This window comes from Macaca nemestrina, chromosome 15 (assembly GCF_043159975.1).
Source record: "Macaca nemestrina isolate mMacNem1 chromosome 15, mMacNem.hap1, whole genome shotgun sequence".
Classification (NCBI taxonomy): Eukaryota; Metazoa; Chordata; class Mammalia; order Primates; family Cercopithecidae; genus Macaca; species Macaca nemestrina.
The window spans coordinates 70,003,225-70,024,374 of NC_092139.1; the positions used below are offsets into that span (position 1 = coordinate 70,003,225).

A 21,150-nucleotide genomic window follows, 5' to 3' on the forward strand; every position below is an offset into this window, starting at 1 on the left:
CAAAGAGACTTCGACTCCCACACAATAATAGTGGAAGACTTTAATACCTCACTGACAATATTAGACAGATCACTGAGACAGAATTCTAACAAAGATATTCAGGACCTGAACTCAGCTCTGGATCAAGCAGACCTGATAGATACCTACAGAGCTCTCCACCCCAAAACAACAGAGTATACATTCTTTTCAGTACCACCTGGCACGTTAAAATTGATCGCGTAATCAGAAGTAAAACACTCCTCAGCAAATGCAGAAGAACTAAAATCATAACAGTCTCTTAGATGGCAGCACAAGCAAATTAGAACTCAAGATTAAGAAATTCACTCAAAGCCACACCATCAAATGGAAATTGAACAACCTGCTCTTGAATGACTCCTGGATAAACAACAAAATTAAGACGGAAGTCAAGAAATTCCTTGAAACCAATGAGAACAAAGATACAGTGTACCAGAATCTCTGGGCCACAACTAAAGCAGTGTTAAGAGAGAAATTTATAGCACTAAATGCCCACATCAGAAAGTGGGAAAGATCTAAAACTGACACCCTAACATCACAATTAAAAGAGCTGGAAAGGCAAGAGTAAACAAATTCAAAAGGAGCAAAAGAAAACATATAACTAAGATCAGAGCAGAACTGAAGGAGATGCAGAAATAAAAACTCTCCAAAAAATCAATGAATCCAGGAGCTGGTGTTTTGAAAAAAGTAACAAAATCAACAGACCACTAGCTAGACTAATAAAGAAAAAATGAGAGAAGAATCAAATAGACACAATCAAAAATGGTAAACTCCACAGAAATACAAACTACCATCAGAGAATACTATAAACACCTCTATGCACATAAACTAGAAAATCTAGAAGAAATGAACAAATTCCTGAACAGGTACACCTTCCCAAGACTAACTCAGGAAGAAGTTGAAGTCCAGAATAGACCAATAACAAGTTCTGAAATTGAGGCAGTAATTAATAGCCTACTGATCAAAAAAGGCCCAAGACCAGGTGGATTCACAGCTGAATTCTACCAGATGTACAAAGAGGAGCTTGCTAACATTCCTTCTAAAACTATTCCAAACAAATGAAAAGGGGAAATTCTTCCCTAAGTCATTTTATGAAGCGAGCATCATCCTGATACCAAAAACTGGGAAGAGACACAACAAAAAAAGAAAACTCCAGACCAACATCCCTGAGGAACATCAATGCAAAAATCCTCAATAAAATACCGGCAAACCGATTCCAGCAGCACATCAAACAGCTTATCCACCACCAAGTCAGCTTCATCCCAAGGACACAAGGCTGGTTCAACATTTGCAAATCAATGAACACAATACATCACATAACCAAAACCAAAGACAAAAACCACATGATTATCTTCACAGATGCAGAAAAGGCTTTTGATAAAATTCAACATCCCTTTATGTTAAAAACTCTCAATAGACTAGGTATTGGTGAAACATATCTCAAAATAATAAGAGCTATTTATGACAAACCCATAGCCAATATATTGAATAGGCAGAAATGATTAGGTAGGCATAATACTATTGCACCCTTACTACAGTGTAGTATAAACATAACTTTTATATGCAAAAGTTCTTTTATATGCAAAACACTTCGTCTGACTTGCTTTATGGCAGTGGCCTGGAACTGAATCCACAATATCTGAGGTATGCCACTATTTGAACTGAATACAATTGGTAGCTTATACTTTCCGTTTTTACTTCTTCAGCAATCAATACACCAAAAACAAATTTTGCTGTATTTAAAGTACAGCAAGGTAATTATTATCTTCAAAGAGCCCCTAATTTAGTTGAGAACAGAATACCTATAAAATGTAAAAACAATGCTGGTAAAGACAAATGGCATAATAACGGAATAGGTCGAATGTTTAAGAAGTGCACAAAAATTAAAATCACTCTATATTTAAAAGAATTGGAAAAAGCATCAGGAATGGTATCTTATTTTAACAAAATTTGTAAAATTCAAAAGGCTGACAGAAGTGATGGGCTCTGGGTATATGGAACAGGCTGAGAAAGAGTGGAGTGTAGAAATCTCCCAGATAATTGAGAAATACTTTTATGACTTGTATGCCTGAGAGGACATGGCAAACGCAGTGCAATGTTAAGACTATAGATTTGGAGTTGTTTCTAGCCTCCACTCCTGGTTATTTCCTACTGATTAGCTGTGTGGCATTAATGAAGTCACTTAACATCCCTCAAATGGAGTTTTCCCATAGATGGAACGGGACTAGTAATACAATTGATTTACAGCTATTAAGATAGAATATTTTGTTAGTGGAAGAAATAGATGGATAGATAAAAAGATGAGATAACTCTGGGGAAAGAAATCAGGTCTTTTAGAGATGTACATTAGGGATTTAGAACTTCCTGCCATAAGCATGTAAAATTTAACTTGGATTACATGAACTGGTTAATGTACATGATACAATTAATTAATTAAATTCAGAAGAATTATTAATTTATGCTTACTAGGTTACCTATGACAATGAACTTTCTGACACTGAAAACTCCAAGGTAAGTAATAGCTACAATATATTTCCCTATATAGTTGATATTTTACTAGATTCTACATGCTACTAGAACATTCAAGTAAACATAGTAGTCAAGATAGAGCAATGAGAATATTTCAAAATCTAACTTCCCTTAATAAAATTAATTTAATGTGATGTTAATATATTTTATACAATTAACATCATATAACAAATTTTATAATAAAATGTGCTTTATTATGACAAAACTATTCTTCCTTGACTGGATTTACAAATAGCTGACAGCAGTTACTTGCCCTTGACTTTTGTGGAGACCACAATCTGCTGGTTTACATTATTAATTTGTTTAGAGACTCATTTTCCTAATTAACTGAACTGAGGCAAAACTTCCCAAGTTCCAGAAATTAGTGATATTTTATTCACTGAGTATTCCACGTAAAAAGGGAATTTTTGCTAGGATTTAGATAATTGTCTTAATTTGTTTCATAGCTTTCTACTTACCATCATTAGAGTTTAAGAGAGGTAGTTAGGAACCAGGTGTGTATTCTAACAGGCAGAGGTCATCAGTTGAATATATTTATAGCTGATTCAACCTATGTTAAGTGCCTCCTCCTCGGTAAAATATGTGCACATGATTGCACTGTTGAAGGTGCATTATCAATAAAGATACCATGAAAATGCAAATCAATTCATAAAACACTCAAACTTTTTCTGAAGAATAGCTTTTTCTGTGTTTTTCTCTCAATGATAATGTTAGCTTTAAAAAGACACACTGAGCTGCCCCAATGCTTCCTCTCTTTGTAAGCTGTATCTTGGTAAGTATTCAGAACAAAAAATAAGTATCCAAATTTTTTAAACTTCATTGTAGTAAAAGCTAAGACATAAATACACACACACTAGCCTAGGCCTACACTGGGTCAGGATCATCAATATCAGTCTCCCATCTCCACATCTTGTCCCACTGGAAGATCTTCTGAAGCAATACCACACATGGAGCTGTCATCTCCCATGGCAACAACGTCTTCTTCTGAAATATCTCCTGAAGGACCTGCCTCAGGCTGTTTTACAGTCAACTTTTTTTCTTTTTAATATAAGTAGAAGGAATGCATTCTTTAAAAATGCCCAAAACCATAGTATACTAAATACATAAACCAGTAACATCGTTGTTCATTATCATTATCAACTTTTATGTACTATGTGTAATTACATGTGCTATACTTTTTTATTTTTATTTTTATTTTTTGAGACTGAATCTTGCTCTGTCGCCAAGTCTGGAGTGCAGTGGCCTGATCTCAGCTCACTACAAGCTCCACCTTCCGGGTTCATGCCATTCTCCTGCCTCAGCCTCACAAATAGCAGGGACTACAGGGGCCTGCCACCACCCCTGGCTAATTTTTTCTATTTTTAGTAGAGACGGGGTTTCACTGTGTTAGCCAGGATGGTCTGGATCTCCTGACCTCGTGATCTGCCCGCCTCGGCCTCCCAAATTGCTTGGATTACAGGTGAGTCACCACGCCTGGCCTGTATGTGTTATACTTTTACAGAAAGAGGAGCTCTCGGTAGGTTTGTTTATGCCATCATCACCACAAACACGTGAGTACTGCATTGCATTACAAGGTTAAGATGGCTATGCTGTCACCAGGCAATGAGAATTTTTCAGTTTCATTATAATTTTATAGGACTACCCTGATACATGCAGGCCATGGCTGGCAAAATGTTGTTATGCAGTGCATGACTATATTACATTGGAAGAGAGACAGAATATGCTGACACTCCCACCTGGTTCATGCGCCAGCAGGAGGAGGTCGCCCTCCAGAGACTGCAAGAGAAGGGGTAGAACTCCTCATTGCCCTGGCTGTTCCTCCACCATTTCCACCGAGACTGTGGTACAGCACCCGAAGCTTCCAACCCAGCCCAGTCCTGGCCGGGCAGGCCCCTCAGCGCTCCTACTCCCTCTTTCCGGCCCCCAGACTTGCTGCTGCTGCCACCACTAGCGTGGATGTCAGTACAACCATTGCTGCTGTTGCCCTCAATGCACCGGCCCACCCTGCAAAGCTCCTACTACCTGGCCACGCCGCAGCCCTGCCCCTGCCATGGCCGCAGCTGGCCGTCCTCTTACCGTTTTGGCGCGCTGCAGTCTCCGTAGCTGCCACCAACCGCAGCGAGGGGAGCGGCAGCCCCAGGCCATCTGCAAGTTGCCAGCATGTAACTCCTCCTCCTCCTGGCATGGAACAGCTGGGCAGGCAAAACCAAAATGCCTAGAGGAGCACGCAAAGTGATAGCGTTAGAGCCTCACCCTGTCATCCTGGCCACTGGGTGGCAGGGGCTGGTCTCAGTGAAGGCACTCACATCCACCCTCCGAAGTCCCGCCTGTCCTTTTGGCCCAAGCGGACCAGGAACTGGGGCGTGGAGTGGAGACGGGTAACACCACATTGCCTGGCTCCAATCCACAGGAACCGCTGGGCGCACCAGGGCTGCGCTCCTTGGGAAGCAGAACCAGCAGGAACTCACACCCAGCCAGCCCTCCCACCCAAGCGCCGGTTCCCGATCCTGATGCCTCCACCCACAGAGCCCTGTCCTCCCGTGGTGTCCGCTACTCCGTGTCTGTCGTTCCTACGGGTCCCAGGTGATCTCTGCAACACAGAGAGAAAGGTCGTGGCCCCGGGAACCACAGCGGGTGTTAGGGCCTATGCCCTGCTCAGGATTCCTGCGGAAACGCTGCGTGCTTGCTGCACTGGAGCAGGAGCAGGAGGAGATCGCCCTCTAGAGTCTGGAGTCCAGGGAGAGGAGGAAAGCTCCTTCCTTGGAGACCACTGCTGTTGCTGCAACCTCTGCCACCACTGGCACGACAGGCCCTGATAGCGCCCCTAACTCGCTGCCTGCTCTTGGCCGCGGGACAGTGCCCCTAACACCGCCCCTCGCCGCTGCCAGGTAGAACCCAATAGCGCCCCCAACCTGCCCCTACCTCGGACATCGCAGCACCAGAACAATTCCCCATCCTGCCCCCTGCCGTGGGCCATGCAGCCACTGAGAGGACCCCTAACCCACTGCAGGCAGTGACGCTCCAGGCAGAGCACAGCAACCTCCTCCCCGCCGTGAATAGTGCAGCCACGGATCCTTAAGATCCGCAACCCCCTCCCCACGAAGTGTAGTGCAGCCCCACATAGCAGACAGCACCCACCAACTATCCTGCAGCCAGGGGGAATAATGCCCTGGATAGCGCACCCCACCCTCATCCCGCCGTGGGCATTGTAGACCCCGTCAGCACCCCTAAGCGGTATGCCGCTGCCAGAAATATCGTCCTCGATAGCGCACCAAACCCGGCCCCCACCACAAACAGTGCAGCAGCTGATAGAGCCCCTAACTCGCCCCCACTGACCGCAAAGCAGCCCCCGAACGGTGCCCACAACCCACCCTACCACCCCGCCTGCCACCGGCCAGGTATCGCCCCCAAACTGCCCCTTGCTGCGGGGAGTGTATCTCCCAATAGCACACCCAACCCACCCTCTATCATGGACAGTGTGGCCCCGATAGCGCCTGAAACCACACCCTCCAAGCACCTATCTGCACCCCTCACTCCCCTGCCCCACCACCAGCAGTGTAGCACAGGATACTGCCTCTAACCTATTCCCCTGCCACGGGCATTGCAACCCCACATGGTGCCCCCAACAAGCCCCCCGCCACGGGCAGAGCAGTCCTGGAGAGCATCCCCACTCCGCTGTGGGCAATGAAGCCCGAGCAGTCAGGACCCGACCAGTCCTCCCACCCCCACGCCGCCGGCAGAGTAACCACAATAGCGGCCCCAACCCGGCCCCTGTCGGGGGCAGTGCAGCACCCAATAGCGCCCCCAACCAGCCCTACTGCGGCCAGCAATACAGCCAAGATAGTGACTCCAATCCGCCCCTCCACACTGCCACCCCGCCCACACCCCCCTCTACGTCCCCCTGCTGCTGAGAGAAGCGAAGTCCTGACAGCACACCTGAAACTAGTGACGCCCGGAATAACACTCTAGCACGCCAAAATAGTGACATTCCAATAACACCGCAACCAGTCCCCGCTGTGGGCAGCCCCGGAGAGCGCACCTACCCCATCGCCTTTCTACGCTCCGGCCAGCTGCAGTGTCCATCGCTGCCACCAACCACAGTAAGGCGACCCAGGGAGGTGAGGGTCAGCGAGGCCAGCCGCAATCCCACAGGCTGTAGCCTCCAGCCTGTGGTAGGTGCCTCCTCCTCCTTCCCTTCCTGTAGCCAGGCATGCAGCAGCTCTCACCACCAGCTGCCTCTCTCCATTGCCGCCACACACCAAGCAGAGGCAAGCCCTGGCTCCACAGGCTCCAGCTTTCAGTGTGAGGGGGCAGAACCGGCTTCTGCCTGCTCTAAACTGCAAGTCACAGAAACGCAGGGACTAACACAGCAGAACCCACAATGACGTGACTCCCATTAGTGTGCCTTATATACTGAGGTTGTGCAGGCCAGGTTCCTGGACTTCATGTTCTGATTGGATGAGAGAAAACTGCTGTGCCTACTCTGATTGGACGTTATTTTCATGTTCTGATTGGATGAGAGCAAGTCGTAGACTAACCAATCAGAATGTGAAAATAAAGTCCAATCAGAGTAGGCCTAGGCTTTTCCTCTCATCCAATCAGAACATGTAGTTTATAATCCGGTATATAAAGACTGTTAAGTGGGCCAGTCTCCCTATACCAGCCTTGTCTGTGTCTGACTTCATAGCTGCTTCGTTCCCAGTTTGGAGTAGGAGGTGCTGGCTGCCGCAGGCTGGAGGCTGGAGGCTGTGGGGCTGTGGCTGTCCTCGCTGACTCGCCTCGCCGGCTTGCTTTGCTCGCTGCGGTTGATGGCAGCCGCGGACACTGCAGCTGGCCAGAGCATAGAAAGGCGTCAGAGTAAGTGCGCTATCCAGGGCTGCACTGCCCGTGGCCTGGGACGGTTTGGGGGCCCTATCTGAGGTGTCTCCGCCCGCCTTGAGTGGCTAGTTGGGTGTGCTATCTGGGGCTGTGCCGCCAGATAGGTTATGACCATTATTGCTTCTATGCAGTGATAGATTAATCCGATGTGATATAAAGAGTTCAGTGGTGTGTTTGGAATTTTTTATATGGTTGGTGTTGAGCTTGAACGCTTTCTTAATTGATGGCTGCTTTTGGGCCAACTATGGAGAATAGGTTTTTTACTCTGTATACAAGGTTTTTTCCTGATGTCTGAAGAGCTGTCCCTCTTTAGACTAGCAATTAAGTTTACAGGGGGATTGAGTAGTTCTGTATGTAAACTTAAGGTTGAACTAAGATTCTGTCTTGGGTAACCAGCTATCACCAGGCTCGGTAGGCTTGTCACCTCTACCCATAAATCTTCCCACTATTTTGCTGCATAGACGGGTGCGCTCTTTCAGCTGTTTTTGGGTAGCTCGTCTGGTTTCGGGGAATTGAGCTTTAGTTCTCTTTGCGAAATTGTTTCTAGTTAATTCATGATGCAGAAGGTATAGGGGTGAGTTCTTGCTATTTTGTGCTTGTTTGATGTTTTTCGCTTTCCCATACGGTACTGTATCTGTAGCGCCAGGATAGAATTTCTATTACCTATACTTTTGGATTGGTAAATGGTTTAGTGTAAATTAGTTTGGTATTAGTTTTGATTGGGTTTGGAGCTAGTGTTAGCTCAAGGCAATCAAATGGTATTGAGATCTTCCGGGTGTAAGCCAGATGCTTTATATTAAGCTATGCTTTGATTTATCCAAGTGCACCTTCCAGTACACTTACCGTGTTATGACTTATCTCCTCTATATAAATATTGGGGTGTTTAGTTAAGTTAGTCCTTAAATATACTTGAGGAGAGTGACGGGTGGAGTGTACGTGCTTTATGGCCTGGTTCAATTAAGCACTCTGTTCTTAATTGACTGCTAAATCCTCCTTGGACTCTTAGGTTTCATAAGAGTTATCGTGGGGTTTTCTGCAGTAGAAAATGTAGCCCATTTTTTACCATCTCATAGGCTACACCTTGACCTAACGTTCTTGCGGGGACGGTTATGCTAACTTTGGGGCCTTATCAGGGTTTGCTGAAGATGGCGGTATATAGGCTGAGCAAGAGATGGTGAGGTGGATCGGGGTTTATCGATTATGGAACAGGCTCCTCTAGAGGGATGTGAAGCACCGCCAAGTCCTTTGAGTTTCAAGCTGTTGCTTGTAGTCTTCTGGCGAGTAGTTTTGTTACTTTAATTATTGAGGTTTAGGGCTAAGCATAGTGGGGTCTCTAATCCCAGTTTGAGTCTTAGCTATTGTGTGTTCAGAAATTTTAAAGCCACTTTCGTAGTTTATTTTACATCAGCTAAGGTTTTACAATGTAGATGGAGTTTAGCTTTATTCGATTAGATCTTAAACACCCTTTACGCCGGTCTCTATTAGCTTGGGTTAATCGTATGGCCGCGGTGGCTGGCACGAAGTTAACCAACCCTAATTGTAGCATAGCTTAGTTAAACTTTCATTGATTGCTAAAGGTTTGTCATTGCTGTCTCCCGTGGGGGTGTGGCTGAGCAAAGTGTTTTGAGCTGCATTGTGCGTCCTTGATACTTACTCCATATGATCGTTGTGATTTATAGGGTGTCCTCACTGGGGCGGAGATGCTTGCATGTGTAATCTTGCGAAGAGTTAATACAAAGGCTAGGACCAAACCTATTTGTTTACAGGGTATGTAAGTCCGTCTAGACATTTTCAGCGTCTTGCTTTAGGTGGATTAAGCTACATAAACAGGAAAAAAGTATAGTTGTGAGGTTTTGTCTTTGGGGTTGTGGTATAAGGATACAGATTTAGTAGTGAGTAAAAGCGTGGGAACGAGAAAGCAGGGAGAAGATGGAAATTGGTGTTAAGAGTGGTAAGGTGAAGTAATTTTATATTAGTTGAGGGAATAGCAGTTGAAGTTGTGCATAGCTAAAAGATGAGAACGTAAGCTCTGGCTGGGCGAATGGAAGGCTTTTGTTTTTGGGGTTTGGCAAAAGCGAGTTTTTAAGGGGAGAAGTCAGAGATGGGGGTTGTTAAAAGTTTCTTGTGTTTTTGTAGTGTAATTAGGAATGGGCTGTAAAACAGTTATTAATATGTCTTACAAGCATGAATTAAATAACACCTTGTAGGAATCCTGTGGGGCTAGGATATTGAACGTAGGTGCGATCGATAATGGCATGAACTAGGAATCAAAGACAGGCGCTGTGGTGGGACCGGCTTTCTGCGATGGGGTTGCGTGCAGACCAGAGATAAAAAATACCAAATGCATGGAGAGCTCCCGTGACTGGTTAATAGGGTGATAGACCCGTGATCCATCGAGATGTCTTATTTAAGGGGAACGTGTGGGCGATCTTGATTGTATGGCCCTGCGGTAAGAACCAGATGCCAGATACAGTTCATTATAGCTACCCCCACGGTTTATGGGCCCGGAGAGAGGAGAGTAGCACTCTTGTGCGGGATATTGATTTCACGAAGGATGGTGACCAAAGGACACCTAAGTGAGGGGGGTATCTGTAGTGACGAGGATTTATTTAATCGGATGTGCTATGTCCGGCAAATGATGTGATGTACTGTGTAGGGTAAGTGAATAATTAGGTTGGTTGGTATTCGGGGTGGGGACATTTGGACTTTGAGGCTTAATAGAATGTGTTACAGTTGATTAATTTATGAGAATACTTGCTTGTAAGCATGTTGGGGACTGTTGTTAGTAAATATGTAATGATATGTGTTGTGTACAGTTAATCATATATAGTACTATATAATATTCATGTTGGCTAGCAGTAATGCACGATTTACGTAACAGTGTATGAAAATAATTTAATACTTAAGTTGCATTTAAAGTTTGCCCACCATAGAATACAGAAAGTAGTTCAAATTAGAATGCCGGTTTTGGGTGTTGGTGGTGAAGTTAAGTACTTTCTTTCTGAGTTGCCCTAGGGGAAATTTTGCATTTCCAGTTTACAAGACTGGTGTACTGATCTGTACTACGAGGGCAGGTTCACTTGAGTAAGTTGTTTTCGGTTAGAGAGGCAAGTGGTATTAAGACTGAAATTGTGATAAAGTATATTACGGATGCTACTTGTCCGATAATCATAAAGGGCTGGTTTACTGGTTGGCTTCCGATTCAGGTGAGAGGTAGTAGAATTGTGGTTAGGAGTCAAAATAGGGATTGGCTGAGTGGGCAGAATGCTATACTTTGTTGTTTAGATTTGTGGAGAATGGGTATGATTGCTAAGATAAGGATTGATAGGAGAAGTGGCAACACCCCTCCTAATTTATTGGGAATAGATCGTAAAATTGCATATGCGAATAGGAAATATCACTCTGGTTTAATGTGTAGAGGAGTGTTTAGGGGGTTGGCTGGGATATAGTTATCTGGGTCGCTTAGAAGGTCAGGTGAGAATAGTACTAATGTTATTAAGGCTATAAAGAGGAGGATTCGGCCTAAGATATCTTTGATTGTGTAGTAGGGTTGGAAAGTAATTTTGTCGGAGTGGGTGGAAATTCCGCAGGGGTTATTTGATCCTGTCTCGTGTAGGAATAATAGGTGCAGGGTTGTAAAGGCTGTGATAATAAACGGTAGGATAAAGTGAAGGGTGAAGAATCATGTAAGAGTTGGGTTCTCAATGGAATACCCACCGCAAACTCATTGGACGAGGTTGGTTCCGATGTATGGAACTGCTGATAGTAGGTTTGTAATTACAGTGGCACCTCAGAATGATATTTGGCCTCATGGGTGTATGTAGCCCATGAAGGCTGTTGCTATGGTTATGAGTAGAAGTGCAGTGCCAATGTTTCAGGTTTCTATAAGCAGATAGGAGCCATAATAGAGGCCTCGACCTACATGTAGAGACAGATGAATAATATAGAGGCACAGTTAGCGTGGAGATAGCGAAGGATTCAGCCGTAGTTACGTCTCGGACGATGTGTGCGACTGAGGAGAAGGCAAAGGAAGTGTCTGGTGAATAGTGTGTTGCTAGGAATAAGCCTGTAATAATTTGTAGAATTAGGCAGGTTGCAAGAAGTGAGCTGAAGTTTCATGATATGGAAATGTTGGATGGGGTGGGTAAATCAATAAAGGTGTAGTTAATTATTTTTAAAATCGGGTTAGATTTGCGTGTTGGGATCATGGGTGTTTTTGTAGTTGAAGTACTACGATGGTTTTTCATATCATTGGTCATGGTTGGAGTCCATGTGAGAACAATGGTATATATTTTATTTTTATTAAGTGTCTTATTAGTCATGGGGTTTATGGGATTTTCTTCTGAACCTTCTATTTATGGAGGGTTAGCATTGATTGTTAGTGGTATGGTGGATTGTGTAATTATTTTGAATTATGGGGGGACTTATATGGTTTTAATGATGTTTTTAATTTATTTGGGAGGCATAATTGTTGTTTTTGGTTGTACTACGGCGATGGCTATTGAGGAATACCCTGAAGCATGGGGGTCAGGGTTTGAGGTTTTTGGAAGCTTTCTGATAGGGTTGGCGATGGAGGTGGGTTTAGTTTTATGAGTTTTAGATTTTTATGGGTTGGTAGTGATGGTTAATTTTGATAATATAGGGAATTGGGTAGTTTTTGAGGGGGAGGGATCAGGGTTAGTTCGAGGAGATTCTATTGGTGCAGGTGCTTTATATGATTATGGGCGTTGATTAGTAGTGATTACTGGTTGAACGTTATTTGTTGGTGTGTATATTATTATTGAGATTACTCGTGGTAATAGATTATGTTATTAGGAATAGAGTTAGAATAAGGGGAATAAGAAAAGAGAGGGAGTAAAACTTGATTATACCTTTCTGAGTGGTTGTGATGGTGAAGGTAATAGTGTGGATATGTGAAATTGTTTTGGGCATAGATTTTTCTAGTCAGATTGAGTCCAGTAAGAGGGAAGATAGGTTTTGGCTTATAAGTAGATTTTGGTAGGAGGTCATACGGTGGATTGTAGTGGGATAATAACCTAGTATATTAGAGAATTTAAATACGTGTGATGGTATATTTATTTTAAGTTTGTTGGTTATCAGAGTAAGGTCTAGGGCTACTAGGAAGCCCAAAGCGGTTAGGTACAGGGCTGAGAGTTTTAGGTGGAGGCGCATTGTTGATTGGGGGAGTGAGGTAGGAGAGATGTTACTGGTGATGAGAAATCCTGCTAGCATACTGCCGATTGTGAGACGTTTGATTGGGTTCAGTAGGGTGGGGTTATTCTCGTTAATGTTGATTGAGGTTGGGAAGCGAGGTTGTCCTGTTAGGCTTATGAAGATAGTTCAGGTGCTGTATGCTCTTGTCAGGGATGTGGCAATGAGTGTAATAGATAGGGCTCAGGCGTTGGTATATGACATGTTTGCAGTTTTGATGATAAGGTCTTTGGAGTAGAAGCCTGTGACAAAAGGTATACCTGTGAATGCTAGGTTGCCGATGATTAAGGAGGTTGAAGTAAGGGGTATTATTTTAAATAATCCTCCTATTTTTCGAATATCTTGTTGGTTGTTTAGGTTATGGATAATAGATCCGGAGCTGAATAGATCCGGAGATGAATAGTATAGCTTTGAAGAAAGCATGAGTACAGATATGTAGGAATGCTAGATATGGTTGATTGATCCCAATAGTAACTATTATGAGGCCCAGTTGACTTGAGGTGGAAAAGGCTATGATTTTTTAAATATCATTCTGTGTTAGGGCGCAGACTGCTGTAAATATGGTGGTGATGGCTCCTAGGCATAGTGTGAGGCTTTGGATTAATGTATTATTTTCTATTAGAGGGTGGTAGCGGATGAGAAGGAACACCCCGGCGACAACTATTGTGCTGGAGTGGAGTAAAGCTGAGACTGGGGTTGGGCCTTCTATGGCAGAGGGTAGTCAGGGGTGAAGTCCAAATTGAGTTGATTTTCCTGTTGCTGCCAGGAGAAGACCTATCAGTGGGAGAAGACTTGGGTTGTTGTTTAGAACGAATATTTGTTGAAAGTCTCATGAGTTATAATGTAGGGTAAATCATATTATGCTTAGGATAAAGCCAATATCGCCGACGCGATTGTATAAGACTGCTTGAATGGCTGCTGTGTTGGCTTCTGTTCCAGCGTGCCATCAGCCGATTAGCAGGAATGATATAATTCCCACGCCTTCCCAACCAATGAAAGGTTGGAAGAGGTTATTGGCGATGATTAAAATTAGTATAGTGATGAGAAACGTAAGAAGATATTTAAAGAATTGATTAATATTGGGTCTGAGCTTATAGACCATAGTGAGAATTCTGTAATAGACCAAGTAATTAACAATGCGATTGGGATGAATATCATAGAAAAGTGGTCTAATTTAAAGCTTAGTGTTAATTCTAATGTTTGGATTGTTATTCAGTGTCAGTTTGAAATAATTGCTTCTTGATCCAGGAAAATGTATAGGACTGTGGGAAGGAGGCTGATGATAAAAGTATATATTATAGTTGTTTTTACATAGTGTGGGTATGAGTGCTTTTTATTGGGTTTAATAAAAGTAATAGTAAACGGTAGGATTAGAGTGGTTAGGGTTATTATGGTGATGGAGGTATACATAGTTGTTACTTTTACTTGGAGTTGCACCAATATTTTGGTTCCTAAGACCAATGGATAGCTGTAATCCTTTAAAAGTTGGGAAAGCCGTATTTATTAAAAACGGAGGTATGGATTAGCAGTCCTTGCTAGCTTTCTCGGTAAATAAGAAGTGGTAGGCCTCTATGATTAGATTCACAATCTAATGTTTTGGTTAAACTATATTTACAAGAGGTAAAGCCTAGAATAATACTGAGGTTAAGGGTCAGGAGGATAATAGGGGCGAGGTGCATAAATATTAGTATGTTTTCTCGTGTAAAGGAAGGTTTTATGTTAGTAATATGATATGTGAGTATTCCTCGTTGTGTTGTGGTAAATATATGGAGGGAATAGAGGGCTGTGATCAGTATCTTAAGTCCTGTAAGTGTAATAGTGACATATGATCAGGAGAATGAGGTTATTATTACAAAGAGTTCCCCTACTAGGTTAATACTAGGGGGTAGGGCAATATTGGTAAGGTTTGCTGTAAATCATCAGAAGGTTATTAGTGGAAGTAGCGTTCGGAGTCCTTGGGAAAGTAGTATGATACGGCTATGGGTTCGCTGATAGTTTGAGTTTGCTAGGCAAAATAGTATGGATGAGGTGAGCCCATGAGCGATTATAAGAACAGTTGCGCCAGTAAAGCTTCAGGGGGTTTGAATGAGGGAGGCTATAATTACCAGGGCTATGTGACTTACTGAGGAGTATGGGATGAGTGGTTTTAGGTCTGTTTGTCAAAGACAGGTTGAGCTTGTTATGATTATGCCTCATAAAGATAGTATGAGGAAGGGGTAGGCTATGTATTCTGTTGTGGGACTAAGGATAGAGGTGAGTCGTATTGTGCTATAGCCACCTAGTTTCAGGAGTACTGCGGCGAGGACTATTGACCCAGCAATGGGAGCTTCAACATGGGCTTTGGGAAGTCATAAGTGTAAGCCGTATAGGGGTATTTTTACTATGAAGGCTATTATGCGTACTAGTCAGGTAAGACTATAGGATCAGGTAGTTGTTAGTTTTTGAGCTACAAGTGTTAGTAATGTGATGTTTAGTGAGCCTAAATTATTATAAGCATAGATTAGCATAATAAGTAGGGAGAGAGAGCCGGCTAGTGTATAGAAGAGGAGGTATGTGCCTGCGTTAAGGCGTTCTGCTTGGCTGCCTCATCGGGTGATGATAATTAGGGTAGGAATGAGAGTGGTCTCAATTCGAATATAAAATATGATTAGTTCTGTAGCTATAAATGTTAAAATTAAAGAGATTTGTAAGAAGACCATTATAGAGAGGTAAAACTTTTTTTGTGGAGGGGATTCATTGTGTAAGTGGTATTGGCTTGCTGGGATTATAAGAGGTAAGAGTCAGGCGGTTAATATTAGGAGGGTTGGTGTTAGTGGGTCGGAAGATAAATAGGTTGAGTAGTTAAGGAGGTTGTTGCTGGTTTGGTTGAAAAATAACAGAGGGATAGTACTGATGATTAGACTATGCACAGTTAGGTTAATTCAGATTATGTTATTTTTGGAAAATCATGTTGTCGGTAGTAGTATAATTGTGGGGATAACTATTTTGAACATTGAAGTAAATTTAGGTTGTGGATATAGTCTATACTGTATGTGTTGGAGATTGAGATTAGTAGGGCAAGGCCAATCGCTGCTTCGCAAGCAGCAAATACTAGTAGGGCAATGGGTATAATATTAGCTAGGGAGGAATGTATGTTTGAAGCTGTAAGAGCACTTATAACAAATAGTGATAGCATTGTTCCTTCTAGGCATAGTAGGGAGGATATTAAGTGTGAACGATAGTTTAGCATGCCTAGGAGTGAGATTATAAATGCTAGTGTGATGCTTATATAGATGAAAGGCATTTGATCAGTATGACTATCATAATCTAATGAGTCGAAATCATTTGTTTAAACTACTTACCAATTCAGCTCTATCTAGTCCTTTTTGAGTTCATTCGTAGGTCAGACTGAGAGTTAGAATAATAATTAGTATAACTGATGATTTAAGCATAGTTGGAAGCTCTGTTGTTTGAAGGGCTCATGGTAGGGGTAGTAGCAGGACAATTTCCAGGTCAAATAGTAGAAAAGTAATGGCAACTAAGAAAAATTTTATGGAGAAAGGAATACGGGCAGGGTTTAATGGGTCAAAGCCGCATTCATAAGGATCGATTTTTTTGTGCATAAGAATTCAGTTGAGGTAGTCAGAATATGATGATGATTAGTAGTAGGGTTAGAAGAGTGTTAGTCATTAGGGTCAATACTAGGTTAATTACTCTTTTTCGAATATTATCGAAACTAGTTGATTGGAAGTCAACTGTACTAGTTATATTAAAAGAATAGGACTCTCATCAGTAGATAGAAACATAGAGGAATAATCAGACAACGTCTACAAAATGTCAGTGTCAGGCAGCGGCTTCAAAGCCAAAATGGTGGTTTGATGTGAAATGATAGAATAGTTGACGGATAAAGCAAGTAATAAGGAATGTAGATCCAGTGATAACGTGAAGTCCGTGAAAGCCTGTAGCAACAAAGAATGTTGAGCCATAGATACCATCGGAAGTAGTAAAGGGTGCTTCCAAGTACTCTGAGATTTGTAGTAGGGTGAAGTAAATGCCTAGTAGGATCGTAATGAGTAGAGCTTGAATTATTTGTTTTTGACTATTCTCTATTAGACTATGATGGGCTCAGGTGATTGTAACCCCTGATGCAAGTAGTACAGAGGTGTTTAAAAGAGGTACTTGTAGTGGATTTAGGGGAGTAATTCCTGTTGGTGGTCAGTGTCCTCCTAGGTGTGGGGTAGGAGCGAGGCTTGAGTGGTAGAATGCTCAGAAGAAACCAGTGAAGAAGAGAATTTCTGAGATGATGAATAGGACCATTCCACAAGGAAGGCTTTTTTGGACGGGTGTTGTATGGTGGCCTTGGTAGGTACTTTCTCGGATGATGTCACGTCACCCTTAGTATAGGGTTAACATATTGGTTAATAGGCTTAATATTAATAGAGTGGTGGAATGAAAGTGGAATCATATAATTAAGCCAGATGTTATTAGGAGAGCTGAGAGAGCTCCTGTTAGTGGTCAGGGGCTGGGTTTAACTATGTGGTAGGCATGAGATTGGTGGGTCATTAGGTGTTATCTCATAGATAAAGGCTAACTAATAGTGTGAAAACATAGGCTCGGATCAGGGCTACTGCGATTTCTAGGATAGTCAGTAGTACTAGGAGTACGGAGATTAGTGAGGTAGCAGGGAGGTTGATGGCTGATAATGCTAGTGCAGCACTTCCTATTAGGTGCATTAGTAAATGGCCAGCTGTGATGTTAGCGGTTAAACATACAGCTAGGGCCACTGGTTGAATAAGTAGGCTAATTGTTTCAATGATTACTAATATAGGAATAAGGAGTGTGGGTGTACCTTGTGGCAGAAAATGGGCTAGAGAGCTTTTAGTTTTGAAGCGAAGACCTATAACTACTGTTCCTGCTCATAGAGGAATCGCTACAGCTAGATTTATAGATAATTGGGTGGTGGGTGTAAATGAGTGAGGTAGAAGTCCGAGAAGGTTAGTTATTGTAATAAAAATAATTAAGGACATCAGCATCAAGGATCAGGTTTGTCCTTTTGTATTATGGGTTGTTATTATTTGTTTTAGAGTGAGTTGGATTAGGTTTTGTTGAATAGTAATCGGTTATTAATAAGGCACTTGGAGATTGGAAGTAGTAATGTGGGGAGTAGGATGATGGGTACTGCAGCAGGCTCGTCTAGGATTGCTGGAGCGGTAAATGGAGTAAATAGATTTTTGTTCATTTTAATTGTCAAGGGTTGTTGTAGGTTTGTGTACTGGGGGTTTTTTGTAAGGGGGGTGAATAGTAATTTGTGTTTAGTAGTTTTAATTGTATAATAAGAAATAGTGTGGGGAGTATAGTTATGATAATAGTAAGTCATGTGGATGTATCTAGTTGGGGCATTTCACTGTAGAGAGGAATGTTTCTCTCGATCTTCAACTTAAAAGGTTAATGCTAGAGTAGCTGTACAGTGTATCCGTAAGAATATTTTGTAGAGAGTTGTGGAGTGAGGTGTGTTAGAAGTGTGGGGGGGGGTCTATAGGGTAAATACGGGTACTATTTCAAAAATTTTTAGTGGAATTAATTCTGCAACAATAGGTATAAAGCTATGGTTGGCGCCGCAGATTTCTGAGCATTGTCCGTAATAGACGCCTGGTCGTATAGCGGTGAATGTAGTTTGATTTAAGCGTCCAGGAACTGCATCTGTTTTCAGGCCTAGGGTAGAAGTTGTTCATGAGTGTAGACCGTCCTGAGATGTGATTATCATACGGACAGGGACTTCAATTGGAAGAACTACTTGATTGTCAACTTCTAGAAGTTGAAGGCCTCCTGGGTTTAAGAACAGCGAGGGGAGTATATAAGAGTTAAAGATCAGTCCCCCATAGTCTGTATATTCGTAGGTTCAGTATTATTGGTGTCCAGTTGATTTGATAGTAAGAGAAGGGTTGTTGATCTCATCTGTTAAGTATAGGATGCATAGGAATGGAAGAGCAATTAGGATTAAAATGATTGCGGGTAAGATAGTTCAAATGGTTTCTATTTCTTGAGCGTCTGTGATTTTGGTGTTGGTTAGTTTTGTTGTAAGGGTTGAAGATAGGATGTATAATACTAGGAAGCTAATTAAGGATACGATTATAAAAGTGTGGTCATGAAAAGTATTAATTTTTCTATGATAGGAGATGTGGCATCTTGTAGGCCTAGTTGAACTGGGTGAGCCATATAAGATATATAGGGTTTAACCTATGACTTAGCTTTGACAAAGCTATGAAATAGTTTTTCTAATATCTTATTGAAAAAGTTGCAGAGTTTGCAGGGTTGGCTTGAAATCAGTTTTAGGAGGTTCGATTCCTTCCTTTTTCGCATAGTTTAATGTAGGCTGGTTCTTCAAATGTGTGATAGGGTGGAGGGCAACCGTGTAGTCATTCTAAGTTGGTGGAAGGTTGTTCAATTAATGAGACTTTACGCTTTGAGGCAAAGACTTCTCAGGTTATATAAATTATTACTACTACTGCTACTAGGGAGATGAAGGAGCCTATAGATGATATAATATTTCATGTGGTATAGGCATCGGGGTAGTCAGAATAGCATCGGGGTATTCCGGATAAGCCAAGGAAATGTTGTGGGAAGAAAGTTAAATTTACACCTACAAATATAATGGTGAAATGAGCTTTAGCATAAGTTTGGTCTAGAGTGTAGCCTGAAAATAAGGGAAATCAATGAATGAAACCTCCTGTGATAGCGAATACAGCTCCTATTGACAGGACGTAGTGAAAGTGTGCTACAACATATTATGTGTCGTGTAGTACGATATCTAGTGATGAGTTTGCTAGTACGATACTGGTCAAGCCCCACATAGTAAAAAGAAAGATAAAGGCCAAGGCTCAAAGTATTGCAGGGGATCATTTGATATTCTCTCCATGAAGCGTGGCAAGTCAGCTAAAGACCTTAACACCAATGGGGATTGCAATAATTATAGTGGCGGAAGTAAAGTAGGCTCGTGTGTCTACGTCTATACCCACTGTAAACATATGATGGGCTCATACAATAAAGCCTAAAAACCCAATTGATATTATAGCTCAAACTATACCTATAGCCAAATGGTTCTTTTTTTCCAGAGTAATGTGTTACAATATGGGAAATTATCCCAAACCCAGGCAGCATGAAGATATAGACTTCGGGATGGCTGAAGAATCAGAATAGGTGTTGATATAAGATAGGATCCCCTCCTCCAGCAGGATCAAAGAAGGTGGTGTTTAGATTTCGGTCTGTTAGTAGTATAGTAATGCTGGCAGCTAGTACTAGTAGGGAGAGGAGTAGAAGGATGACTGTGATTAATACTGATCAAATAAATAAGGGGGATTGATATTGAGATATTGCAGGGGGTTTTATATTAATGATAGTGGTAATGAAATTGATAGCTCCTAGAATGGAGGAGATGCCTGCTAGGTGAAGTGAGAAGATAGTTAGATCTACAGAAGCTCCTGGGTGGGAGAAATTTCCTGCTAAAGGAGGATAAACTGTTCAGCCTGTTCCAGCACTGGCTTCCACTATGGCAGATGCCAGTAATAGTAGAAAGGAGAGGAAGAAGTCAGAAACTTATATTATTTAGGCGAGGGAATGCTATGTCAGGGGCACCAATCATTAGAAGTACTAATCAATTTCCGAAGCCTCCAATTATGATGGGTATGACTATAAAGAAGATTATGACAAATGCATGGACTGTAACAATAACATTATAGATACGATCCTTGCCTAGTAGGTTGCCTGGTTGACCTAATTCATCTCGAATAAGAAGGCTTAGAGCTGTGCCTGTGATTCCAGCTCATGTGCCGAACAGTAGGTAAAGAGTTCCAATATCTTTATGGTTTGTTGAGAATAACGGTAGACGAGCATATGTGGGAAAAAGGAAGGGGAGGGGGGTAAAATGGCTGAGTAAGCATTAGGCTGTAAACCTAAAGACAGAGATTAAGTCCTCTTTTTACCAGCCCCGAGGTGATTTTCATGTTGAATTGCAAATTCAAAGGAGCAGCTAATTTCTGCTGGGGCTTCTCCCACCTTTTTTCCCCTGCGGCGGGAGAAGTAGATTAAAGCCAGTTGGTTAGGGTATTTAGCTGTTAACTAAAATTTGGTGGGTTTGAGTCCCATTAATCTAGTAAGGGCTTAGCTTAATTAAAGTAATTGATTTGCATTCAGTTGATGCAGAGCAGAATCTGCTTAGAAATTAAGCATGGTTTGACTTACTAAGGGCTTTGAAGGCCCTTGGTCTTACTTAACCTAAATTTCTAGAAGATGGCTAAGGTTAGTGGGGAAATTGGTAAGAAGAGGGTGGTGAGGATAATGAGTGAGGGAATGAGAAGTGTGGGTTTTGTGCTTTCAAATTGTCACTTTATTTTTGTATTGTTGGATGTAGGAAGTAGTGTTATGGAAGTGGTGTAGATTAGGCGTATGTAAAAGTATAGGTTGAGTAGGGTTATGATAATTATAATGGTGGGAATGGTGAAGTTATTGTTTTTTGTGAGTTCTTGGATGGTAATTCATTTG

General features: G+C 42.2%; 1 protein-coding gene, 1 long non-coding RNA gene and 1 pseudogene across 4 annotated transcripts in view; 1 reads left to right on the top strand and 2 right to left on the bottom strand.

Annotated features, from left to right (window-relative positions):
- The window catches only part of LOC105466821 (protein sel-1 homolog 2-like), a 150,342-nt gene extending 143,301 nt beyond the window's left edge, over positions 1–7,041 (bottom strand). The window contains exons 1-2 of the mRNA XM_071079852.1: positions 6,588–7,041; positions 4,621–4,759 (exon numbers count right to left, since the gene is read on the bottom strand). Of these exons, the coding sequence (XP_070935953.1) occupies positions 4,621–4,729 (109 nt within the window). The 5' untranslated portion in view covers positions 4,730–4,759; positions 6,588–7,041. The remainder of the gene's footprint in view (positions 1–4,620; positions 4,760–6,587) is intronic.
- A 176-nt stretch (positions 7,042–7,217) lies between these two features.
- Positions 7,218–21,150, top strand: part of LOC139358932 (uncharacterized) — a 48,993-nt gene continuing 35,060 nt past the window's right edge. For all 3 annotated transcript variants that reach the window (XR_011614410.1, XR_011614409.1, XR_011614411.1), the window contains exon 1: positions 7,218–7,401. This is a non-coding gene — a long non-coding RNA (uncharacterized lncRNA). The remainder of the gene's footprint in view (positions 7,402–21,150) is intronic.
- On the bottom strand, positions 14,169–15,626 carry LOC139358789 (NADH-ubiquinone oxidoreductase chain 4-like; annotated as a pseudogene).